The 27,858-nt window shown below is 42.5% G+C and overlaps 1 protein-coding gene across 2 annotated transcripts in view; it reads right to left on the reverse strand.

Annotated features, from left to right (window-relative positions):
• GLI3 (GLI family zinc finger 3) overlaps nt 1–27,858 on the reverse strand; it is a 284,678-nt gene that overhangs the window by 61,799 nt on the left and 195,021 nt on the right. Inside the window, exons 5-10 of one of the 2 annotated variants that reach the window (XM_059934216.1) lie at nt 25,492–25,697; nt 21,743–21,889; nt 17,002–17,203; nt 4,800–5,013; nt 3,722–3,835; nt 1,528–1,668 (exon numbers count right to left, since the gene is read on the reverse strand). In XM_059934216.1, the coding sequence (XP_059790199.1) occupies nt 1,528–1,668; nt 3,722–3,835; nt 4,800–5,013; nt 17,002–17,203; nt 21,743–21,889; nt 25,492–25,697 (1,024 nt within the window). The remainder of the gene's footprint in view (nt 1–1,527; nt 1,669–3,721; nt 3,836–4,799; nt 5,014–17,001; nt 17,204–21,742; nt 21,890–25,491; nt 25,698–27,858) is intronic. The other variant, XM_059934217.1, reaches the window with a different exon arrangement.

A 27,858-nucleotide genomic window follows, 5' to 3' on the forward strand; every position in this document is an offset into this window, starting at 1 on the left:
GCCACATTAAAAGAAAAATTCCAAGCTATTTTTTTTTTTCCCTTTAGTGTTACAATGTCTGTGGTTTCCATTAAAACAATCAGCAAGAATAAAAGGCTGTTAAGTCAGGCTTGGCTTGAAAATAACGCTTGCATCAAATTAAAGAGAAAGAATCAAATTAAGTTCATGGAAAAATCTGGAAATATACCTTAATTAAAAACATTTGACTTTCTAGTTTCTTGCTGTGCAGAGAAATCTAGAATTCTCTCTATACTATTACAAGGAGACATGATCAAAAAAGAAATGGGGGGGAAACCCTGAGGTCATGTTAAGCCCTCAAAACATTCTGTACATGATGGATCTCAAAACCTGGCAAACCATATATTTGACACTATAATGTAACTGCAGCATGTGGCATATATTAGAAGTTAAGAACAAATAGGAATTGTATAATCTTAGTGTTTAAACGGAGGAGGGTTATCAAGCGATACGGATCATCTAAAAATAAAAAGTGACTGTAAAAAAGTAAAGAGAATGGAATGGGGGTGTGTATGGTGTGTGTAGGTGACGGGGCAGGGGGGTCACGAGGAAGTTACTCTGTCAGATTTGCTGTCGTATTTAAAGCTTATGAAAGGGCTACACATAGCAAACCATCCTTAATGCCTTAATGCAACCCTGTGCTTTGACATCGTTTCATCCTTGATTATGCAAATATCCTTCCATCTCAGCTGCCCCTGGTCCCATGTGCCAGGGAGACTCTACTGGCCTGAGAAAGTAGCAAACAAAGATGAAGCACGGGCCAAGGAAACAGGGCTAATCAGGTATGTAGACGGGGGTACCCTGCATTATTTGAAATAACTGGCAAGGGAGCAAGGGAAAGACTTCTGAATCTGGTGTGGGAAGGCGAGGTGAGGTTCTCAGTCGGACCACATTGCAGTCTTCAAAAATATACATCATTAGACACATTTTAAAATATATATTGCTTTTTCCATGGAACTGTGAGGCCCGCAAGGATTGGCTTCAAGTCAAGAAATTGTGCTAATGGCTTATCGCAAACCATTACCCACTTCTCACAGCGAGTACCAACTGCTGCCTAAAATCATGGGAGACTCCTTAGCTGGTGAGGGTCGGGGAGAGGAAGGCAGGAGGGAGAAAAAGGACTTCCCCCACCTCTATGATTTTTTTCGATTGTTACTGGGTCTTGGTTAAAATCAAACTTGGTTAAAAGGTTAATAATAATTCATGTCCAGCTTACTATTACTCAATAACCATCAAAGTCGCTAACTCAAAATAGTGTTTTCTCGCTTATGGGATCAGAGTCATTACACTCTCTTGAAGACTTTATTGAATTTTACACTAAGCTTTAGCTGACTGAACAGGTCAAGCACCGTGGCTCAGAGTTTTCTTTATTCTCAGAAAGTCATAAAGCCCCCTCCAGTTTGCTAGGCTGCTAGCTGAGAAACTTGACTCAGCGTGGGGTCAGGGGAGCTGACCCCGCAGGAAAGGTCACATAGCTGTAAAGCCCCCTTCCCGGCCCCCTTCACTCACATGCACCAGCTGCTCCTGGGTGTCGAACTCCCGAGAACAGCCTTCCCAGTGGCAGTTAGTCTCGTAGATGACTTCAGGCTCCTGTTTGCTTTCATCTTTGTCCCCTTCCTCCTTCACCAGGGTTGTCCCTTCAGGCTGTTCCTGAAAGGCAGGGGTGGGGAAAGGAAGAGAAAGAGGGACAAAATCAGACACAATGGGACGGCAGAGAGAAGAGGAAGGGAACACTGTTCACTATTATGTAACAACCTAAAGGGGAAAATGTGTAAATGAATCACTCTGCTGTACACCTGAACCTATCACAACATTGTTAATCAACTATACTCCAATATAGAATAAAAAGTTAAAAAAAAAAAAAAGAAGAGAATGAAAAACCTGATGTAGGCTTGTCTTCCTCCAGATGCAATTTTTTTGGGGGAAAATAAAATAGAGCCCAAGTCTATCAACTGGGTTTTGTGAATTGAAGAAACCAAAGATGGATTCATTTGTGTGCATTTTTTTCAGATTTACTCAATACACCTTCAAAGGTTGTTAACTTGTGACTAAAGACAATGGTCCAAACCAGAATGTCGGTAAGATATTGAGGCCAAACTTTGCTGTCCTGAACACCAAGGTGAGAACAACCTAAGACGTCATCTCTTAAGAAAAGCAATTAAACTAGGTGATGTAGTCTTTATCCAAAAGACTGCTCTTTCGGTTAAATTCTTTTCAGCATATTTATTTGTTTATTCTCCTATTTTGGGATCCAGGGAAATGGTTTACTGCTAATTCTAATTCTGTTCTCCCTGCCACTGGAGGCTGTGAGAGGCATTGTGTGGATTTTTACAGGGATGGTGTCTTCTGGGTTCACCTTCTGGTCTCCAAGCATACACTCCCTGCCCAAGAACCACAGCATCTAAAGCTTGGCGGTAAAGTCTTTTCTAGTCTTCTAAGGCAGCTTTGCAGAAATGAAAACACAAAGAATTTCCAGAATTCTGGGAGATGATTAGGTGTGTCAATTCGGGATCTAATCTGGGGTTAGATGGCAAAAGTTGTATACAAGTGTTTAGGCATAACCAGCAATATGCAAGAAGGATGGCTCTCGGAGCCCATGACACCATTCATTCCATCTTCCAAGTGCTCCCTAAAAAGGAAACGTGGGCTTCAGCACTCTCAGGTTTGGGCTGAAGCAGCCTGAACATTGCAAGGTCCAGATTCTGTGGACATCCAGACTCTCGTCCAACCCCTATCTCTGGGAATTATACTCATTGAGCTCCATACCAGGCCCAGGGAACCTACAAGATAGGATTATGAGCAGAATCTACACATTCTTTTTTTTAAATTAATTAATTTATTTATGGCTGCGTTGGGTCTTCGTTGCTGCACGTGGGCTTCTCTAGTTGTGGTGAGCAGGGGATACTCTTCATTGCGGTGTGCAGGCTTCTCATTGCGTTGGCTTCTCTTGTTGCAGAGCACAGGCTCTAGGCGCCCGGGCTTCTGTAGTTGTGGCACACAGGCTCAGTAGTTGTGGCTTGCGGGCTCTAGAGCACAGGCTCAGTAGTTGTGGCGCACGGGCTTAGTTGCTCCGCGGCATGTGGGATCTTCCCGGTCCAGGGATTGGACCCGTGTCCCCTGCATTGGCAGGTGGATTCTTAACCACTGCACCAGCAGGGAAGTCCGAATCTACACATTTTTAAAATTGAGGCTCAGGATCTAAGTAACAGCAGAGACAAGATTGGAATTTTTAAACTTGTCCTTTCAGGACTTGGGGTAAAGAACAAGAATCTAAGTAGCCTTAGGTTAGGTTAGTTGTCGCTGGATCCCTCCTGGCTATGCAGGGTCTCCTGGCCAGTAGGAAGTGGCAAAATAAGAACAAATAAGAACTTGATCATTATAAGGAACATCCCTGATCTGCCCAGCTCAGGCTGAGAGCCAGGAGCTTGTAATTCAGGCCCAAGATCAAGGCCAAGGACTGAAGCCTGTTCACATCCCTGGTCAACAATAAATGCATCCACTCACTTACTCCAGTTTATACCCCACAAAGCTGCCTGCATTTTTGTGTGTCTGCTTCTGAGCAGGAGAAACAAACCTCGCTGTACTCCAGCCCTGGCCTTTTGTTAAATGTGTGGGTACGCCCAAGGCCAAGAACGCAGTAGACAAGCCAGTGCTGTGAAAAGATGCCAGGCTGGAGGGAGCCAGAGCCGGGCGCCTCCCTCACCTGCTGGCCCCGAGGCCCCGGGCTGGGGAGGTCTTCGTCGGGTTTGATCTTGGAGCGTTTGTTATGTACTAGGTCGCCGGTGCTGCTCACAGCGGACTCACTCGTGGGCTTGTTCTGCGGGTCACATTGGCAGGGACAGAGACAAAAATTAAGTTCTGATCAATGAGCAGGCCCATGGCTAAAACACACAAGTCAAGAACAGCAAGCTTCTCTGGCACTAGAATGATGACAGATATGGCTCCTATTTCCAGGTAGCAGAGTTCAGAAAATGTGTTCAAAGCCAGGATATACTGAAAAAATGGTACAAATGAACTTATGTACAAAACAGAGATAGAGCTACAGATGTAGAAAACAATCTTATAGTTACCAGGGGGGGAAGAGGGGGAGGGAGGGATAAAGGGGAGATTGGGACTGACATGTACACACTATTATATATAAAATAGATAACTGTTAAGAACCTACTGTATAGCACAGGGAGCTCTACTCAATACTCTGTAATGACCTACATGGGAAAAGAATCTAAAAAAGAGTGGATATGTATATATGTATAACGGATTCACTCTGCTGTACAGCAGAAAGTAACACAACACTGTAAATCAATCATACGCCAATACATTTTTTTTTAAAAGCCAGGATATACATTCATGAGACAGCTCTTTGTTTTTAACTCATAAGTAGCAACTCCCCGGGGTTTTTTAAAGCCAGAGGAAAAGAGCTGGGATCCAGGCTTTAACGAACTCTAATAGTGCAGGGGAAAGGGACCGAATGCCAGCAACCCACTCACTGGATGTCTTTTTACTGAACGGGCTATAGACAGCCCAGGGTCAGAGGGAAGCCCGATCAAGCAGCCTGCTTTTCCATTGAGGATAAAATGACTCTAGTGGAAGAAGCTCTCGTTTCTTGAGGAGCATACACACGGCACAAAATCTGAAGATGACGGCCCTGGGTTGGGACCACAGGCTGCAGTACGGAAGCGGTGAGGATGCCACTGGCCTGCGCGTATTCATGGCTGATGTGGCCCCGTGGCTTTCCTCTATGATTCCCAAGACAGACCAGGTCATCGAGCTGTCTCTCTCACCTGTGAGGACTCGGAAGGGCCGGAGGTGACCTGGACAGGGTTGAGGACCGTAGGGATCCCGGGAATAGGCCTCTGTGTCGGGAAGGTTGGGGCAGGGTGGATGAGTGGAGGACTGTGTCCAAAGGCCGAGCCTAAGCTCTGCTGTCGGCTTAAGATCTGCTGATGCATATGCAGAGACACGGGTGCAGAAGGGTAGGTGAAGCTCAGGGCAGGGCTGCGGGTGGGAAATAAAGGGAAAACCATCATTTACACGGGACACAGAGACCAGCGCACCTTTATACCTAGTTTTTTTGTCACCAAGTCGCATCAGGGCTGTGCATTTAAATTAGAAGGTAAAAATGATTGACGAACATCTCGAAACTTCCTAGAGAAAGCTGACGGCTTAGACAGGACACGCGTGGGCGTTGGCACAGACACGCAGACCTGAGATAAAATTCAGCAGAACGGCAGCAAAAGGCATAGGCTCAATAACAACTATTTATTGCAATAACAAACTTTATATAACAAAGAGAATGGGTGACTACATGCTTTATAGTACTATTCTCAGCTCCCCATCCCATATGTTCCCGTGCACGGAGCAATTCTTTTCATCTATGCTCACGCTGCACGCTTTCATATGTCTCCAGATCTTATTACAAGAGGAAAGAAAATCAATTGGTTAAATGTGTTTTGAACACCATGCTTGTCATATCACTCATTTGTTTGTAAAGATGGAAAGCTTGGTTCATCCTGAATGCCACCTAAAGAATTTCCATCAGTGCCGTCTGGTTACAGAAGCTGATGGATTAACCTCTCCTGGCTGAAATCGGTGATCAATGGGCTTCGATTGAGGAATATTCCAATGGGAGAGCATCCGCTCCCTCTTCCAGCTAAGGAGCATTAAATGCCTATTAACGCCCATTATACATGCTAGCGCCTGTCACCACTTCATTATGCCAGAGTATTTCCCAGGCTACAGGAAGTTCTGAGGAAGTCACACCATCACCTAAAGATTTCTGCACTAGTAGGCAGTACCAAATCATTCTCTGCACCACCATAGTTTAGGAATCCAATCCTCTTAAAAGAATGAAGTGCTCTCGAGGAATTTGCCGATGGCTTAAAAAAAGGCATGAAACACTGTAATGGCATTTGTGAAAATTTCTTCCTTAAAAAATACTCAGTGGGAAAAATATATATAGATACGTAGATATTCTCTCCATCCTGCTGTGTAAGGCCCAGAAAGAATCAGGGTTTCTTGCAAAGTCAAAGGTAGAATTCATGCAAATTTTCCAATCTGGTGGGTTAATTACTATTGCTGTTAAGCGCATTAACTGAGACTATAATAATTACAATAACAAAATTCAAACCATCAACAACTTTAAGTAATAACGCCGAAGATATACTCCCTTCATTAATGTGACTCCACGTTTTGCCCATTTGACTACAATCCATAAAAAGGTGGTTTCAATGGGATTACATTACTACTATTCCTACGGAGAACCTTGCATTACAATAGCTTGCCCATTTAAGACTGAATATCATTAAGAATACCCTAGGAGAATTTCACGGGGCTTGGAGGAAATCTCCTTTCATTCTGTATTGTATTTCTTTAATAAAGGAGAGCAGAAACCTGGTGAAAACAGTCATTGTTCACAGTAAGTTAGGGAGAAATCAGTAATAATATTCTGTTTCTGCAGCGCTATAGTTTCTGCCAGTGTTTCGGAAAGCAACCATGAATGATTACAGCAAGACTTAGCTAAGGTAGCTGTGTGGATGATTGATAGGGCATTAATCAAAAGATGCATATCTGCCTCAGAATTTGTTCACAAGCTTTCTTCTAATAGCTGATTTCATGTTCACTGAGCTCTATGCCAGTTTGTCCAATTTATTTTTTGGTGTACAAGCCATTCATCAAAAAACACAATGATTTAACCCACCCACCCCCCTCCTTTCCTTTTGGTGAATGGGTATTACTAAGTGTAACTACCTCATTCTGTTCATTAAAAAAACAAAGGAAAACTAAAAGACCCCACTACACACATATTTATAATGTGATATGGACTTTGCACAAACCTCCATGCATCTTTCCTGAGTTTCATGAGCTTGAACGAGTAGGTGGGCTTGGGAAGGGGGCCCCTTGGGTCATGTACACCTCTCATTCTGGGGGGCCCAATATTGGGAGGCTCAAAAATGTCAGGACCCAATTAAGAATCCAGACCATTCGAGAAAACGTTTCACAAGGCAGAAAATGCCCTCAGTTTTGTATGTAATGCAATTTACAAATGTTAATAGCCAGACAGAGTAGGTCGATTTTTACTTTTAAAAATATGTAGAAGACAAAAGGAAGGACCAGCATTGGTGCTGCAGCCCCGTCCCCAGGTGCGAAGTCTCTGACCTCAGATGCAGGAGAGGCTGCGACAGCTTTCAACCCATGTGGGTAACATCCCCTTTTGGCGCTGCGTTTTCGCTGGTCAAACCAGGGGACAGGAATAAACCTTCCCTAAAATCCATGTCAACTATCAGATTCCAAAGGATATGAGAACATACAGGATGGACCAGCAGTTTTTAGCAGTCCCTGATTACCCATAAGGAGGGACTGCTAAGGGAAACCCTCTGTCCTCTGCGTGCAAAGAGCTGGGCAACAGTGGACACAGGGGAAGACCTCGTGTCACCCCACAAGAGCGGGCCCTGCCCTCAGCTCCTGGAAAGAAGGCCGCTTGCTCAAGATTACAAAGCCTATTTAGGATTTGATGACAGAAGTTGATGTTTTTGGCTCTGTCACAGCGTCGGTGAAGGGACTGGAGAGTCAGGCCGACAGCCTGCGGGGCTGTCCACGCAGTTGTGTAAGGAAGAAGCAGAGGATGGGGGATGACCAGGTACCACAGGTGATGTCAAATAGAGCAGAAAACAATGCTGTCCTCCCAGGAGCATGGAAAGAACCTCCGAGGACTTCCCCACCGGGGGTGGGGGGGGGGGGTGGCCAGGGTATCGGGACCACCACCCCCTGCTCTCTGACCCCCAAGTGAGCTGTCTTCCTAAGCTCTGCATCCCGGTACTTGCTGTGTCCTTCCAGAGGCCAGCCTAGGTGCTTCCTTTTGGTCACTCAGATTCCAGCTTAAATGTCACCTCCTCAGACACAGGGGCCTCCTGAGCCCGAGACCCCCATCCAAACAAGCCCCCTCTGCAGCTCCTCGCCCCATGACGCTCTGTTGTTTGACACTTGTATTCTCACTGCAGGATGAGGCTCTCTGAAACCATATTCTCTCCCTCCCTCTGCAATGGAAGGTCTAGGGGATCTGGGCTCTGGTCTGCCTTGTCCCCCACTGACCCCTGGTGCCCGGAACACTGCCTGGCACGGGGCAGCCCCTCGAGGTGAGTCAGTGAGTGACCGAACCACCCCCATTAGGAATGAGTTTCTTGCTGCTGCTGCGACACATCACCACAAACTTAGTTGTTTTAAAACAAAATACGCTCGCCATCTTACAGCTCCAGAGGTCAGAATTCTCAGATGGGTGGGCAGGCCTGCGTTTCTCTGGAAATCCCTGGCACCTGGCCTCTTCCCGCTTCTAGAGGCTGCTTCCATCCGTGGCTCAGGGTCCCACCTCACCCCGACCTCCTCCTCTGATTCCCTGTAACTCCGACACCCTCCTGCCTCCCTTTTGTAAGGACCCTTGTGATTATACTAGGGCCACCTGATCATCTCCTCATCGCCAAACCCTTAACTGGACACCAACGATTACCTACTGCATGATTCCACTGGCAAGTTCAAAACTGGGGAAAACTGGTCCACACACTGTAAGTTCAGATATGTTAAAGTCTACGTGGCAACCTTTGGAGGTAACATTTGGTGTCCAGCTTCTTTGGTAAAATGGTATTTGTGATATCTTTTCATGTTGCTGCATTTAGTTGAGTTCCAATCATTTCCTTTGCTGAATAGTATCTTAGAGTCTAAGAATAGCACGCTTGCGATGTATGCTCCTTATATGTTCTATGCACGCTCTTTTGCTGCGTCTCAGGTTGTTGTGGTTTACTATTACACATAAAGCTGCTACGAAGACTATTAAAAAACAAACAAACAAACAAACAAAAACTCTTAACTGAATCACAGCTACACAATTCTTTTTGCCCTGTAAGGTGATATATTCACAGGTTCCGGGGAGTAAGACGTGGACATCTTTGGGGGCCATTACTCTGCCTACCGAACTCAGAACAGTCACTTCAAAGAAAAGCAATTTGACAACGTGTTCATAAAGCAGTACAAAGGTAGTAACTAGATCTGTGTATTTTTATAGAACTTCAGCAGCTGAGGACAGACTGCTGGTTACAGAGGTCGGAATTTTTTTTGAAAAGTAAATTCTATTTTTAGAAGCCCTGAAAAAAAATCTTCCTAAACAGTTCATGTATTCGTTCCATAATTTCCTAGAAATATAAAGCATTGACATTGTTGAAAAATTTTATACATCGTTTCTGTCTCCTCTCAAGAAGGACACAGTCTAGTCTAAAACGTGGTCCACCTGAGCTTTATGACCTCAAAGCCTTTACACTTCTGCTCACCCTCTTCTTTCCTCTGGATCAATTGAAGAGCAATTAAGTTTATGTTCTGATTTTTGAATTCTCTTCACTCAACATTTAATCAAGTATAATTTAAAAAATTTTCATAGCATTTACTTCTAGATGACTGCATGAGAGATGGGATAATTAAAAACACACATTTATAAGAATGTGACTTGCAACTGTTAATCTATATTTAATCGATAAGATCGCTAGAAAGTGTCAGATGGCCCAGATCTTCCCAAGCAATGTGCTAACACAGTCACCCAAAAGTAAGTGTTAGGGAGGAGAGGCAAAAGAAGTGCCAAGGTGATAAAGTCTGAGGAATACAGCCCCGGGGTTCCCTGGAACTGTCTTAATACTTGAATGTGTGTTCCAAATGTCCCACCCCAGATATGGTTTGTAGCAACATTTGGAGGAGCTTTTAGAGACTAGTGTTCCTCACAAAACACTTTGAGAAACAGTCTTCTAGGACAACAGTTAGAATAGTCTGCAATAACCTATATGGGAAAAAAATCTGAAAATGAATGAATATATGTATATGCATAACTGAATCACTGTGCTGTACACCTGAAACTAACAACATTGTAAATCAACTATACTCCAATAAAATTTTTGAAAGATTATAAAAGAAAAAAGAAAGCCAGAATAAATTAATTCAAATGTTAATCTGTCCTGTATTTTTCTAAAAAGCAGAAAATGAGAAAAATGTGGATTTTCGATCCCTGACTATAGTGTGTATGGTGTTCTCATCCACCAAGTATAATCTTTACCCATCAAAACCGATTTATGGCTACTGACGTCTTAGTTTTATAAAATACCTTAAAGGAGCACTCATTACATGGTAGGCAGTGACTTGGGGACAGACTCTAAATAAGGATAACTACTGAGGTCAATTTCCCTTTTATTCTTTGCTCCGAGCTGAGTTAAAAGTGATCAGCAAATCGCTGTCTGAGTGGGAACTATTTCTTCTATTTTCCAAAAATTTAATGTTAAAATTCCCAAAGTCTGAATCGTTAAGAAAGTTTTGATGTATTTATTCTCCATCACAAATCCGAAGTAACGTTTTGTCAATACACTTTTCAAACTGGGGTCAAATTTTGCAAACCGGGTCTTATTTCTTAATATTGCAGTAAATAGCCCAGTAACCCCTCCCTTATCTGGAACTCTTCTGTCTGGGAATCTCAACAACTATGCATAATCTGGTTGAAATCTGGGGTGTAAGTAGAAAGACAGGATGTTAAACAACTAAAATAAATATCATAATATGTTTAACTGAATAACTGAATCAATTTGCTATACAGCGTAATTAACACAACATTGTAAAACAAATATACTTCAATAAAAAAATTGTTTTAAATAAAAAATAAATATTGTAAAATCCACACACTCATTCATTAATTCAACAAGTTTTAGCTGAGTACTTTCTACAGATCCCTTTTATATATCCAAAGAATAAAATAATTATTTGTAACTGGAAAGTTACATATTAATGATAATCAATACATACAACTTTGAGATCCATAATCATGTTTGACTTGCACAACAAACATTATTTTTTTCACACCAAGGAAGTGATGTGCGTCAACATTTGTACAGAACCTCTCTGATCAATCTGTAAATTCACATTTAATTATAGAAATGCTATATTAGTGGGGGACACTAAAAGTTCATACTGTAGAAGATCATTTGTTAAGATGTATTCAACCCTACTATACATATAGGCATTTCAAAGTTATTAATATTCAAGTCAAAAAAGATAAAAACCAATTAAAATAGTACGTGAGACAAACCTGTAATGTATTTTAAAAACACTTCAGGAACTCTGCATACGGTGGAGGGTAAGAGGATGGGGGATGGGCTGGATAACTTAATACCAGTACAATAAAAAAAGCAGCATGATGTGGGCTGCTGTAGTCCTTTATATTGGGAGGGCAGATAGAGCCAATTACAAAATTGAAGAGATCTGTTTCTAAGTAAAAGTGAATTTAAAAAACTCGGGGTAATTCCCTGGCGGTCCAGCAGTTAGGACTCTGCGCTTCCACTGCAGGGGGCATGGGTTCCATCCCTGGTCAGGGAACTAAGATCCGCATGCCGTTAGGCATGGCCAAAAAAGAAAACAAAAAATCGGAACTATAAGAAAGATGGCGAGAGGTTGGATCACCCAGCTACCGCATGCTTACAGGTAAAAGTTTCTGTTTTATTGTTTAATGACGTCAATCCACATGGCATTTACCCATTTTCTAAAAGAAAAAAAAAAATCATAGTTTTTCCTTAGAGCTGCATGGAACATCTCCTTCCACTGAGTCTCAGTGCTGGGGTTCCTCTGTGCTAATGTGGGGAAGGATGAGGGAGGTTGCCAGGAACTCAGCCGAAAGGCTCATCAGTTTCCAGGTTCATCTCCGGAACCCCTCCCTGACCTGGAGGGCGAGGCACGGAGCTGGGCTGGCCTGAGATGGATGAGAGAATTAAACCAGAGCAGCGCCCTGACATGGGTGGTCACAGGAAGGCCTGAGTCACAAAGGCACCATCTCTTACCCAAAGTGAAGAGGAGTGAAGACTATGTGGCAGCTATAGATTCTTAGGAAATGTTTTAAATGTAAAATCAATGCTAACGACCTATAAACACATTTTTTTTCAACTGCCCTAGTTGGTCAGTTTTCTTCAGATGTGAATTTTTAAGACTTCCTTAAAAGAAACTCATGTGATGCTTTTATAATGTATTTCTTCAGGTCGGGCATTGGGATTAAGAAACTTCATGCTGCAGTCTAAATGTCCATCAACAAACGAATAAGTAAAGAATACGTGGTATATATATATATATATATATATATATATATATATATATATATATATACATACATACAATGGAATACTACTCAGCAATGAAAAAGGATGACATAATACCATTTTCAGCAACATGGATGGACCTATAGATTATCATACTAAGTGAAGTAAGTCAGAGAAAGACAAATATCATCTGATATCACTTATATGTGGAATATAAAATATGCTGACACAAATGAACTTATCTATGAAACAGAAACAGACTTATAGGCATAGAGAACAAACTTATGGTTGCCAAAGGGGATAGCAGGAAGGGGGCAGGGGAGAGATAAATTAGGAGTTTAGGATTGACATGTACACCCCACTATATATAAAAGAGGTAAACAAGGTCCTACTACATAACACAGGGAACTATACTCAATATCTTGTAATAACCTATAATGGAAAAGAATCTGAAAAAGAATATATATACACAAATGTATAACTGAATCACTTTGCTGTATACTTGAAACTAACACAACATTGTAAATTAACTATACTTTGATAAAAGAGAAAAAAAAAACAACTTCATGTTGCAATTAACCCAGTTTTCTATAGGCTGATGAATCCAATGACGCTATTTCCTTTTCAGTGTCCCATCTCTCCTAGTTCTGGCTCACGAAACCAGTACTGGAGGTGAAGCCAGGCAACAGTCCACACTGTAACATGAGGGCCCCAAAATGTCAGAAACTGGCTTCAAGAAAAGAGAGAGGAAGGGGGAGAAGGAGGCATCTAATCAAAACCTACTTTGTGGTTGTCGTACTAACGAGGTTGTCCACTTTCTGGTTCCAGCTGTGGAATTTACTGTACAACAGCTGCCATTCAAAGGAAGAACAATTCTTCCCAGTTTTGCAGAGAACAGGCCAACAGCCATTATCATCTGTATACGTGTCGGTATAGGGACACACACGCGTGCACATGCTTCTATTGGAAAGGAAAAAAGTAAAGCTTCCACGTCCATCCATAAAAGCCCCCCGGGGCAAGTTCATTGGAAAACCCAGCAGCCTCGAAAGAAGTAATGAGCACACACATAAAGATCCACACACCCACCAAATGAGTTAAGTATCATCCCAATGTTTACACCGAGGCATATGCACTCTTTCAATAATGCTTCGGACAAAAATACATTACGCTTTATAGGATGCAAGAGTCCTAAAAGGCTTTAAAAGCTGGGTTGCCACTAAACAGCCAAACAGACAAAACCTCCAAGAACATAAATAGCAGGAACGCAGTCTCCAGTGAGATGTCTGTCCTGGCCGAACCAGATCTGAAACTACTAAGGATATGAAGCCATCTTCATTTTCGCCATTAAACCCAAAGTGAGAAAGCTGTAACTGGTGGGTTAGAAATGAATAGATTACTCATTTCTTCATTCCCTTTACTTTTGCTAGAAGATGGAAGTTGAGGGTCAGTTGAAACACTTTCTCCTCCGATGGGAGCTCGATTTCTAGGAGAAGGTATTAGCAGAGGTCAAACTATTTCTGATTTAATGCCATTAACTGGATATTTATAATACTAGCCTTAACCAGAGAAGGTGGGGCGTACAGGCTGTATTTGATAAATGTGAATCAGCTAGTCTTAGACAGGAGTCTTCAGGGTGATGGAGAAGTTAAAACTTTTTGAGACAGTTAACTATTTCACAACATCCTTTTAAATGCATGGAGTTATTTTTTTTGAATGATGTTCTCAGTTATGATATAAAAAAGACTTTTGCTATACATTTGGACAATATGTTTTAATAAGTTAGCCATAATCAAGTACTATGTTTTAAGATGTAGATAGGCTTTTGTGAATAAATATGTGCTTTATATGGAATTCTTATAGCAGTCTGAATTATTAAGTAAATACATAATCATAAGAACCATATACAAACTGAAGATGGGCATTTGCTATTTTATCTCTTTGTTTTGTGTCCATCCCTCTGTATCTCCATATATCTATCAACTATGGATATACGATATACTATCCATATACACTATAACCTTCTGAAAGCCAGCATTATTCATCCACCGCATGGAAACTTCCTTTTAATAAGGAGGGCGATTAGAATTCTAATGGCTCATTAAAGAGCTCCTTCATTTATTCACTCCAGAAATATTTGTTGAGTGGTATCAAGGTGACAGGGCACAGATGTTGTGAGGTGGGAAGTGTGGCCATGGACAAAACATACACAGTCCTAGACCTTCTGGCATTTGTATTCTAGTAGAGGGAGACATATAGCAACTACCAGATGAGCACGTAAATAGGAGAATTTCAAACAGTGGTCCCTACTATTACCAGCCTCTTAGAGAATAGCATTTGAACTGGGATACACGTGTGAAGGAGATTTTTTTAGAAAACTGAATGTGTGTCATTACACACTGAAAAACATCTTTAGAAACTGGCCCCATTACTATATGCACTGACAACACGAGAAGCAGATTAGGATTAGAAAACATGCAAGTGTGCAAGTCAAACGTGTTTGGGGCCAATTAAAAAGCAAGGAATTGGGGGGCTGGTCCTCTTGCAAAGACCCTCCGTGCTGATGCACAAAACAAGAATAACACTACGCTTTCCAAAACTGCTGTCAGATGAAAACAGTGAGCGCATCTTGTGCCTACTGTGTCCCTGGGTACAAAGCAGAGATGAGATGCACTCCTGTATCTTTCCCTCTTGAGAAAGTTACCCTTTGGAGATTTCTTCATGCTGCTTCCTTTCCCGTCAGCCACCGGTCCTACCACTTACTGAGGAGTCCTCCAGTCGGTCTTTAGATTTCACAAAGTGAAACTTGGAACAGAGCAAGTGAAGCACTAACGTTACTCCAGCTAAAGGACTGGCGGGTGGTGCCGGTCGTAATTCTTCTAATTATTGTATTGCTCCAGCAAGCCGATCTCATCTTGGGTTATCTGCATTACTTTATATGCATCAGAAGCTACATCTTATCCTAGCACACAGGGCCTGTGTACTGAAGAATGAGAGGTCAGATTGCAAGAGAGAAGACAGGCTGGTGAGGAGACGAAGGCAAGAAAGACCTGTGTGCCCGACGGCCCTGGTCACCTGACTGCAAACGGGTCTCCTGGGGCCTGACTGGACTTAGGAATCTCTGCTTCCAGCTCAAATGAGAATAATCAGATCTGTGGTAGCTCCTCGGAGGCAGGAGACAATGATCATTCCAAGTCAGGATACTGACAGTCTCTCCAGGACTGGTACTAGATTACCTGGGACAGGTGAGGAGATGAGGAAACGGGTGAAGATGTTAGGGTAAGAATAAAGACTGCACTGAGACTATCTGTGTACCACTCTCTAATCTAAGTCCTGTAGAGGCTGTGAAAAGTCACGGTAGCTGGGCAGAGAGCAGAAGGGAAGAAAACACAAAGGAGAAAGGAAAGCTCACAAAGTGATTCCGTGTGAATAGCATTCCTGTGAATTTCACTGTGTACCTCATTTCCACCACTTTGATGCTATGACTTCTAGTCAAGCCACATAATAATGATATGGTTTCAGCAAATGGATATAAGGTCGATGGCAATCTATGAGCCCAGGGAAATTTGCCCGGAGTGCAGAACAGCCAGCATGGTTTGGAGATGGGCGTACTTCCTCGGAGCCAGATTGGGGTGATCACGTTGGGGGTAGCATGGCCAGGCCCTGGTAGCTCATCCTCTGGATGGACCATCAGGGGCAGTTCTCCTGCGGCTCTGCCCGTGGGCAGGGGTCGTCATCCAGGCCCTGCCCATACACACCAGCTTTAATAAAAGGTACCCCTTTCCTCTACCGTGGCTGTCTTGTCTGTAGTTTACCAATGTGAAGACTGAATTTCAGAGTCTACAGGCAAGTAAGGTCTGCACAGCTGGTGGCAAAGCTGGAATCTGACTATAGTTTTGCCCGACTCCAAAGCCTCCCTTCGTGACTACATCGGCTAATCCTGAAACAATCCCCTCTGTAAGTACGGACTGCTATCATACAAGCAAAGTTATTTGCTCTGTTCCGTTGTTTCCACACTTTCCTGACCATATTAAAAGACAGATGCTGCAGAAAACGACATCATATCAAAATGGGAATTTATAATATTTAAACGTTAACTTGCCTGCCAAGGAGGATTGCTGATAACTGAGCAAGCAAAGAATTAAAACCGTAACGGAAACATTAAGGACAAAAACTAATGGTATTCATCATTTCTAGTAAATATGGTGTGACTATTGCTAACACATTTTTTTTTTCTGGACTGTTAGGGTTTCCCTAATATGTTTATTCATCATGGAAGACCCATCAATTCCTTTAGACTAAAAACCCTTCTGTCCCCTTTTCTTTCTTCCTCCCAATGCACACTTTTCCCCCGTGAGACAAGACTCACGTCTGGTCTTTTTTCTCTTTTTTGGTCATGTCTCACGGTCTGTGGGACCTTAGTTCCCCGACCAGGGATCGAACCCACACCCCCTGCAGTGGAAGTGTGGAGTCCTAACCACTGGACCGCCAGGGAAGTCCCACGTCTGGTTTTTTGATTTCTGTCCCTGTCCTTGCAAGTGTGCCCAAATCAGGTACAAAGTTGGTTTTCCCTCTAGGCAACTATAACTAGTAAGAAGATGAAAAGATCGCCGTACTCACTGTCTCTAGGAAGGGGATTTCATTCCTGAATAACTATTTCTCTAAATGAGCTGCTAACTGACGTCTGCAAAATAATTCTTTTCGGCCTAATAATTGGCTCTGGAACTCATCGTAGTGAAACGTGACCTGCATCCGCATCCCGAGTCCTCCCCGGTGTCCTGTTGTAATCCTTCCTTGTAGGTAGTCAGTACCGCAAACGCAAGGTGCAGGCAAGCAGTGACGTTTTATTAAAGAAACACATCATGGATTTGGGGAAAATACATACCTGATTGCACTTGCAGATAAGTGGCCGTAGGAGCCACTTGCTGAAGAGCTGCTGCGGGAATTATTGAGAATGGTGACCAAGGAGTTGGGAGACGTCCTAATCATGGTCTGAAGGTCAAAGCTATGATCAGACAGTGGTGAAATGGACAGTGTACGTTTTCGGCTTGGCCTGGCTGACAGCCGGGGGCTGGGGAATCTGGTGCCTGTTGTATAAACAAAACAGAACCTGATTACCTGTGGCTGGACTCGGTACCCATTATCTGTTCCTACTACCCCGCGTGGAAGAAGTGAAGGATAAGAAGCCGGCGACTGGCGTTGACAAGTACCTCTCTCCTCCCACTTGTGATCTACTGGGTACAATTGAGGAAATTAGGGAGAAATATTTATCTTCCAGGGGCTTACCTCGGGGGAGCTCTGTTTATTAATGTGCAGGCAAAATGATAAATTGCTAAACAAAAGGGAGAGACTTTTTATGTGTTCTCCCTCTCATTTCCAGTGATTTATGAATCTGACAGCTGCTTAGATATGCTCATCATTAATTCACCACCAGCGACAAAGACAGTGGTTCCCACAGTCGCACGGCACTCCACCCTCCCCACCGCAATGCGCACCGTTTTAAGGCAATGAGCCGAAGGAAAAAAATGAATTAAAGTATCCTAAGATTAAAAAAATCCAGCTTAGTTATGCCCGCATTTCCCCATGATTTCTGTAGTTATCTGATCCACGGAATACTTACGGCTTTACTGACAAAACTGATAAATACGTTATCCTAAATTAATGGTTCTCGATGGGGGGGGGGGGGGAAACCGATGTTGCCCCCAGGGGACATGTGACAACATCTGGAGATATTTTGGTTATCACAACTCACGGGGTGCTAGAAACATCTAGAGGCCAGGAAAGCTGCTGCACACCCGGGAATGGGCAGGGCAGCCCCCCGCCACCATGAAGAATCATCTGGCACCCGTAGCACCGAGATGGAGGAACGCTGCCCTAAATTCCCCATAATCTATACAGCCTAAGTCCCAAGAAACATTTAAAAGCTTGGGACGTGGTTTGTTTACAGATTTTCCAAGGTTCGGGGAGAAAAACCCTGCAAGCATTATAGTAAGATAACATGAGTCAATTTTAAGCCTCTGGTTATTAGATCAATCAATCAATTGATTAATTAATTCTCTGCATTTATAACAGTTTTGAGACTTCAAGAAGATTCCACTGATGCAGTTCTATTCTGGAGGTTAGTAACTCACACTTAAACGCCTGCCAACTTAATACAATACTTTTTACATGGAGAGTTAAAAATTAAATGTCCATTTACCTTCAATTTGGTAGATGGTAGAGATTTGAATTAGGGCAGAGCTATGAATGTGGCCCACAGGCCCACTCCTGCCTTTTCTAAGGTCACATTTACATTACAGAGTCATCAAACTAAAGTTTAAGGACAGAATGAGAACATAATACCACTAGGTAAGAGGAAAATCAAACATGATTACTTTTAAGAAATAACGGAGGGTTTCTATTTCAAAGCATGGGTACACCTGCTTACAGGGACATGGCAATTTTAGGGTCCCCAGAAAACTGAAGTAGAAGGTAAGCCTTCTTTATAGAAAAAAGTCTAGGCACTTGGTCTCCAGAAAACTCATTGGGAATATTTTCTTCACCAGAGATGGACCTTGATATAAGATAACAATCCAGCATATGCTTTGAGATAATTTAATGAAGTGTAATGGATGAATATGAAAGACTCTATAGATAATATTATAGAGATGAATAGATATACTTTATAGTGAATAAAAAATAAATCATAAACTGGAACTTAGTACCATCCATGTATATAAAACTGGAAAACCAATTTGAATGACGAATGTGGTACCTACTCGAAGCTTTCTTTCAGGCACATTGAAAATTGAATTTCTTCATTTAAGAATAGTTTCATTACCAACCTGATTTAGGCCATGTTCGTACAAAAATAACAGTCCCACTATGTTCACAGCTCTTAGTGTTTAAACCAGCATCTTACTTTTATTATGGCATCTGCCTTACACATAAATGTCTCATTTTTACTCACTATGAGAGGCTAATTTCATCATAAAAGTTTTTCAATGAAGAAATGCATTCCACTTCCAAAGGATTCCAAGGACAAACCAGACTTCTGGTCAGTTTCCATATCATCCTCGAGGGTAACCATTCTCAGTGGGATTCAGTGATCCCTGGCAGAGTTAGAAGTAACAGGACATTCCAGATAGAGCTGATTTCCTGATTTTATAAAAAACACTAAATAGATAACGAGGCCGTCTGAGGGCTATAAAACACCAGAGGCCTATATCCCCATCACATCATCCAAAGACAGAGCCCAGGGCCTGGCTTCATCCCTTCCATGGAAGCCTCCAGGTTGCCCAGGGCCTGGATGGTCCGGCTCCTCTGATTTTCCCTCCAAGATGGGTACTTATTTAAGTCACTTTCCACGCATATAAATAGTGTGGTTTTCATGAGTGTCAAGGATTTCTCTAGGATATTCCTTACAGGGATTACTTGCTCTCTTGTCTTTAAAGGTCACTCGAATCCCAAAAGGTAGAATTAGAGCCATAAAACAGACTTGTTCATTCTAATGTGCAACACATAAATACTCTACCCTGAAGCTGGCTGAAACCCAGGTAGGCCCATTGTTGGCACATTTAAAAGTCAGGTGCTCATCTGAATCCAGTTTATTGCCATTTCTGCCAATGGAAGAGTCCTGAAGATGCGTAACAGTGGATCAGAATGACCAGCTCCATCCCAGTTTGCCTCTGGTTTTGCTACTGCAGAGCCAATGTAGGAATTTAAAGTCATTTCACTCCTCCCTTGAAAAAGTCTCCTACGATTTCGATTTAAAACGTAACATTCTGGTTATGTTCTGTTAAACTAAATGCTATTTCAGCTATTTGAGAGGGCAGGGATATAGTACTTTACGCACTTTCCAACCCTTTATTATGCTCTCCCCAACCCCCTAACAACGAAGCATAGAAAGAGAAAGTTGTCAGCATTTGGGGCAGTGACTTGGGATCATCTGTTGAAGGGAACAGCTAAACTACGAGGTGCGGATTTCAAAACTGCTGAAAGAGAAGTGGCCCAGTTCTTCACTGATCATATGGCTTCCTTCTTAAATCTAAGCCCCAGCATTCTTACTGTTCCAACACAGATCTCTCCAATCTGGCTTTCTGTTAATTGTTTTGTTTCTCTATTCTAATAAAAGATTCTGACAAAGAAAAAGGAGGTTTCTTTTTATGTGATGAATGATAGGACATCTAAATTCCTAGTTAATGACAATCAATTTACCACATACTCTGGCAAATTAAAATGCCTTTAATTAGTTTTTACAAAGTAAAAGGGTAGCTTCATCCTTTATTTAGATAAAAACCGCCATTGCCTGACTAAACACATTCTCATCAAATAGAGAAGGTAATATGGGCTGACCTTTCAAGGATTCTCTCTTATTTTAATTCTTTATTTGCAGATTTTTAAATAACTAATTTGCATAATAACACTCAACTTCTTTTTCCAATAATCCCTAATTGAAACGTGGTTATGATGAATCTGAAATGAAAACTCTCTCTTCTACAAAGCAGAAAACAAAATCCCTGCGGAAGATGTAACACATTTCTCTTACTCTGTGTGTGGTAATGAGCTCCCCATTGGAAACCCACCCAAGCTGTGTTCGTATGTAACACAGCTAAGTTAGTTCATGACAGTAAGGGGACCAAGGCTGCAGATTTTATGCCCTGTGGACCAATCATTTTCTCTCTCTTCTAAATCTGAGAACTGAATTATCAACCACTAACAGAGAGTAGACCAAGGTCCACCCATTGTCACAGAAGAATCCAAACAGACCCTACATGGAAAATCACAAATTAATCGCTGCTACTAGAAGAAACAAACAAAACCTCGAGCAGATGTCCTACTCAAACTCATATTGTCGTCGTATTCAAAGAGTTTTGTTATGCACACCTTGGACGATGTTTCAGGTTCACTTCCTGGCACCTGGCAAATGGATGTGGACTTAAAGAATCCGAATAAATAAGAACTCTTGGATGTTCTGAAAAATGATAATCATAGGCTCTTGTTTATATGTCTAGAGAAGTGACACAAAGGACTTGTCATAAGCCTTGAGGGACCCACAAGAAAGTGATATAAAGTACAACCAATGATCCCATTTTCTTCCACTGCTAGGTAGAGGGCTAAAAGTAGCCCTTCCCGATGTGGAAATGTTTTTATTTTTCCTATGTAAAAGGTCTCAATGAGATAGATTTTTTTTTTAATGCAAAGAAAACATGTGGAAAATAAGAAAAAAATAAATCAATGAAACATGTAAAACCAAGTATAGGTCTCTTTTTTAGTTAATTTATAAAGCATAAAATCTACAAAACCAAGGAATGACTCGATGAAGCACATTCATCTAATCAAACACGTTCCCTTGTTCTGCTACCAAGACAATCAGGGCTGACTAGTTTTTTGTGTATCTGCCAAATTACAATCGCCTGTATCTTCCAGTTCATTGATATGAACCGAGTTAAGCGGGAGTCTCAGGATGGTCACATCTGTGGAAGCTTCCTGGGAAACCAAGGCCACCAGAGCCCCAAATACTGGTGGTTCCTCCTCCTCCTCTGGTTTGAAAAGTTAGGTAATCAACCCATCTTTGTATCTTCCTCTCCCTTTCATGAGTTAGCTTGGCCACGCCCAGGACTACAGAAGAGGACCCCGCCACTTACTATCCATGGCGTGAAGATACTCCATGTGGATGGCCCCTGCGCCGGCGGTGGCAGCGGAGGGGATGATGTCTGCGTAGGGACTGCGCTGGCCGGCTAACAGAGCCATCTGATGATAGTATTCTGCTGGGCTGACTCCAGCGTGGGGGGCTGGATGGAAGAGGAGGCAAGAAAACATGGTTACTAGTTGAAAGAAGGCCAAAACGAAGCTTTTCCTGAGACATCCCAAAGTCCATTCGCCATCAGCCATTCCTTTTGTGGTTCTTTCTAGGAAAACTTCCTTAACTCAAATTGTGCTTTCACTGAAGTCTCCCAGATATCATTGATTCGAAAATAAAACTGAAGGAAAAGAATAGCAAAAATAAAATACACGATAAAACTTTCGAGGTTAGTTTTAAGAATCACCAGGAATTCCAAATGATTAAATTGTATTGGGTTGGCCAGAAAGTTGGTTCGGGTTTAAGTAAAAATAAAAGACACTTTTCATTTTCACCGAGAACTTTATTGAACAAGGTATTCATTAACCAAACGAACTTTTTGGCCAACCCAATATATGTGTGCATGTATCTGTACACTCATTCCCCTATTTTGCTCCCCAAAATGGAAGGGTCTTGGGAAGATCCCACATGCCGCGGAGCAACTAAGCCCATCAGCCACAACTACTGAGCCCGCATGCCACAACTACTGAAGCCCGCGCGCCTAGAGCCTGTGCTCCTCAATAAGAGAAGCCACTGCAATGAGAAGCCCGCACACCGCAACGAAGAGTAGCCCCTGCTCGCCGCAACTAGAGAAAGCCCGCACACAGCAATGAAGACCCAATGCAGCCAAAAATAAATCAAATAAATAATCTTAAAAAAAAAAGTGTCATATCAAATCACTGTATGTTCACATTTATTTTTCCACATTTCTTACAGTAGTAAACAACTTGGATAACCATGACGTCCTTCACGACATACTTAACATTACATCCCTAAGCCTTCTGGCAGGAGGGTCTGAGTCAGCTCTCAGGAGCTGGAGGACCCTGGGCCACGAGTGGAAAAGGCAGCACAGCTGGCTTTAATAACACATGATGGTGGCAAGCTGCAATTTTGTGTTCCATAATTTTAAAGATCTTTTTTTCCTCTTTTTTTCATTACAAAATCAAAAAGAAATACACCTATCAATCTGGGGCAATTTACTGGCAAGTGTCAGCTCTATAGCAGTGGGATAATGATCGGTTTCCTCATGCCAATTTATGTGCCAAAGCTGCAGGACGCTGTAGCAGTTCTGAGGGTGGTCTCCAAATACACTGAGATCTGGATGCAAATCCCAGCTCCACCTCTTACAGCTTCACAGGAAGTTGCTGGGAGCAGTGAAGGCAATGGTGCATGGAGAGTGCTTAGCACATAGCATTCGATCAATAAAAGCTAATTTTATCATTATGATGTAGAAACACTAGCATTCTAGCGATAGGTCTGTGTAGGCTTTACATTTGTGTCCATATACTTTTTAATTTTTTTATTGAAGTATAGTTGATTTACAATGTTGTGTTAGTTTCAGGTGTACAGCAAAGTGATTCAGTTACACGCACACACATATATATTCTTTTTCTTATTCTTTTCCATTATAAGCATTACAAGATATTGAATAAAGTTCCTTGTGCTATACAGTAGGTCTTTGTTTATTTTATGTATAGTAGTGTGAATCTGTTAATTCCAAACTCCTAATTTATCCCTCCTACCCCCTTTCCCAAACCATATGTTTGTTTTCTATGTCTGTGAGTCTATTTCTGTCTTGTAAATAAGTTCATTTGTATCATTTTTTTTTAGAGTCCACGTATAAGCGATATCGTATGATACTTGTCTTTCTCTTTTTGTTTTCTATGTCTGTGAGTCTATTTCTGTCTTGTAAATAAGTTCATTTGTATCATTTTTTTTTTAGAGTCCACGTATAAGCGATATCGTATGATACTTGTCTTTCTCTTTCTGACTTACTTCACTTAGTATGATCATCTCTAGGTCCATCCATGTTGCTGCAAATGGCATTATTTCATTCCTTTTTATATGTGTCCACATACTTCTCATACATCATAAAGATAGAGAGATATATACAAAAATCATAGACCACAAGAGACAAATATTAGTGACTTGACATGGGTATTAATTGGGCTCCTGAGAGGCAGAACAACCAATCAAAGAATGTTTTAGTCATACTCATCATCAAATACTATGAAAAGCAGAGGACAAGATGTTTTAACTAGAGGTACCAACTCCAGTGGCCCCACTAAATGTCCAGAAGCCAGGCACCATTCCAAGCCCATCGTCAGCTGACCTCCTTACCCCTCTCTCCCTCTGTTCTTATTAGTCACTTCCATGAACCCCCAAGCATTCCATGGAGGTGACTTTCCATTTTTCCCACTAGAAAACCAAATCCAAAGCAGAACGAACTCCAATCTCACTCTTTTCCAGTTTTATTTTTAAAGTGTGAATCTTGTCGAAATGGCAAAACTTCTTCATTAGGTACCTTACAAGTATATTCACTGCATTGAATTGGAGGGAAAAAAGTGAGGCAGCAGCTATCGCTGGAGCACAGCTTCTCGTATGAATGAGTGGATATTTACTGAAAAACCTCAGGAAGCTTCCATCTACTATCCCCACCACGCACAGCCAGCCGCGGGAAGCGTCTGAGTGGAGAATGTGGTCCATGCTGCCCGGTAAGACGGACTGCACAGTGTGTCTCTGTGCCCCAACACAAGCATCAGCGATGTGTGGTTTGCTGCAGAGAGCTCATAATCCTCTACCTGTCATCAGTACAGCTTATGCCATCCTGGACCTTAACTCAGATGCTAGCAATTGTGGGCAAGTGAGTTTGTATACGTGTGTGTGAGATGGGAAATGCTCTTTCTGAACCAAAGAAGCATTTTATCATTGGGCACTTGTGTAATGCACAGCTCCAATTTAAAAGAGTCAGGTGACAAGTCACTGGGAGGCCAACAGAACAACAGGAATTTGGTGCTTTGGAGCTTAAGATGAACATCAAGTATAAGAGGATTAAAGTCAACGTTTGTTTCTTGTCCCACCACATCCCTCTTGCGGTGTTCATTTGGTCAAGGACACAGGGCACATACAACAGAGCTGGCCCATCATGTTCTCTAAGACCTTGCAGCTCAGAGTGTGGTCCCTGGGCCAGCAGCACTGACGTCACCTAGGAGCTTCTCAGAAGTGCAGAACCTCAGGCCGCACCTGGGCCTACCCCAAACGGAATAGTATTTTATCACCATCCCCAGGTGATACCTATGCGCACTGGAGTTTGAAAAGTGCTGCTCCAATGGACACATCTGTATACATGTGTCCTTCAGACATGCAGAACAGAAAAGCATTCACCAGAAGGTGAGCAAAATGTGCTGGTTACACATGCACAATGTGGGAATGGCAACAGGGCCAGTCTAAATATACGTGAAGCCACAGAACAGAGCAGTGAATGAACGCAAGGATTTGGGCATCAGTGCATTCTGGCTCTGAGTGCCACCTCTGCCACTTACTAGCCAGTGAACCAGGTTGCAAGTTACTTGGACCCTCTGCCCTTATCCTCACCTGAAAATGGACATAATATCCCACCCTCATGGAGGTGTCATAAGGCTGCAATGAAAGCACGTAATCACATCACTTAGCGCAGCGCCTGGCACACGGGACTCAAGAAGCATCAGTTACTCTGTGCCACGTTCCAGGCGAGGCATGACGTTTGGAAGCAGAACAGGCTGGTCTGAGACTCACCATCTGTGGGGCTCAGCCCGCGGGCGGCCGAAATCATGGACAGGGATGGGCTGCTGTGCAGGGACCGGATGTAGTCCATGTAGGGGTTGATGTAGGGATGCGGAGGGCTGAAGGGGGACTCAGACGCTGCAGCGGGATTCCGATGCGGGGAGATCCTGATGAAGGGCAGGTCGGAATACGTGGGGCTACTAGATAAGGCAGAAGGCCTAGGTAAAAAGAAGAGCAGACACAAGAGGTACGCATGAGACCAAGAGCTCCGTAGGCAGAGGCTGTCTGTGAAAGAAAATCAGTAAGGTTTTACGTGAACTCAAGGCGTCTTGGGGGAAAGAAGATCAGGCATATACATTTCCAGTACTAGGACCTGAAGATCCTGGTGACATCATGTAGGTAGAATGCTACTATGCAATTATTTGGGCGAAGAAAATGGACCTTTGAGAAATTTCCTGGCACTCAGAATATAGGAAAATAAAGCCTTTGGTTTTCCTCACGAGAAGAAATTCTAAACAGGCATCTGAGCTTAAAGTAGTTGTTGCGATTCTATTTTCCATTTGACCTGAATGTTAATTTTACCATTGAACTTCTCTCTCACCATCATGGTACTGCATTAAAAAAAAAAAAAAAAGAAAAGAAAGAAAGAAAGAAAAAAAAAGAAAGGAAGGAGGGAGGGAGGCAGGAAGGAAGCTAGGAAGGAAGGGAGGGATGGAGAGAGAAAGAAAGGAAGGAAGATTCTTCTGGTCTGGGAGTCTCAGCATGTACATGGTAGAGATGCCTACAAATAAGAAAAGAGACTCATTGCAAAAGTCTGTAAGAAACATGAAATCGACACTCTATACATAGGTGCTCCAGCTTTAGTGTTCTGGGTCTTGAGGTTGTGAGCAAAACCAGTTTCACAGATACGGGTTTCCCTGTTTTGAAGGCAGCCCCCCCTCTCCGTGAGCAGCAGCCCTGGGGAGGCAGCTTCCTCTCGTACTCGTTCTGCATGTGGCTTCCTGATCAGCCACGTTCAGTGAACAATCCGTAATGAAGTGCTCCTGAGGTTAGAAAGTTGGAAAAGATCAGGGTTTTTGATCAAGCTCATGCCTTAGTTATAATGAGCAAAGGTAGAAGCTTTTGGCTGATGAAAATAAATTCTAAGGCACCCCTTGCTGCCACCATACCTCATCCACTCCAGGGAATTCCCTCCCCAGAGCCACCCCCAAGCCCCGGGGACAGGCATTTCTAGAACGGCCAGCCTGTGGAAAACCCCCGCCTCCGCTTGCCGCCCTGTTCCTCCTCTAATAGAAAACGTTTTGTGTGGATAATCCAGTGAACTGGCTCTGACAGGCTACACACTTGTACTTTCCCTTTTTTCATTCACAGAGAATATGGCCATAAAAAGGCGAGACCGTGATAGAGAGGGACGTTCTGAAAAACTGCAAGCTCCTCTTGTGGCGCTGGCTTTAGGAGTGAAAGGAAAGGGAGGAGAAACACATTTTCTCATCCCGCCTCCCAAGCAAAGGCACATGCAGCCGCAGCTGGGCTCTGGCCCCCAGCACCGTCAGAACAGCGTCCTGGGAGAAGCCAGTTCCTCCAAGTGCACGGAGCAGGCACTGAGTTAAATGAACCCAAAGCTCAGATCGTGAATCTTCTCAGTAGAAAATCAAAGAGGTTAAAACACACGGGACGGAGAGGATTTTCTTACTTGTTCCTTCTTACTCTTTTTTTTCATTTTGAACTTAAAAAAAAAAAAAAAGAGGCTTTTTATTTGTTCTTCAGATGTCACTTTGGGTGAAATAAAATAAAAATCCAGAGTTTTCTAAATTTACATGTGGGCAGAGTGAGACGTCACCACCTGAAAATAGCTATTTCTTTTCCAAACAACTTGAGGCTTTCCATACCCACTCAGAAATTAGTAAAAATTCCTTGTCCTTAAATAGAAATTGGCAAGACCTATTAGTCTATCCTATTTTAGCTCTTTACTACAAAATAAGGTAGCTCTGTGTCACTGGTTAAATCTGATGCTCCATTTAGACCTGTCACTACCTTAGAGCACACCAGACGCTCAAATTCATTCATTCATTTTCCACCAGAAAGGAAAATCAATCCTTCCAATCCGATTCGAAAGTGATTATTATGAAGTAACAGGCTCCTTTGCAGATTTATGATGAGAGACAGGTGCCGCAGAAATGTAAAAAAGCAGACATTTCAAGAGATCCATGAGATGATACCTCCTAGACAAGCTTTTCTTAGGATCCACGAGAAACTCAGTCTGAACGTTATGAACTAAAAATCAGTGAAGCAATGACATAGCTAACTGGTTTCTTCGTTAGGCAAAAAATTGGAACCTGTAATTTTTCTCAAATTCTAGAATTGAGAATGGTAGTAAGA

This window comes from Balaenoptera ricei, chromosome 9 (genome assembly GCF_028023285.1).
Source record: "Balaenoptera ricei isolate mBalRic1 chromosome 9, mBalRic1.hap2, whole genome shotgun sequence".
NCBI lineage: Eukaryota > Metazoa > Chordata > Mammalia > Artiodactyla > Balaenopteridae > Balaenoptera > Balaenoptera ricei.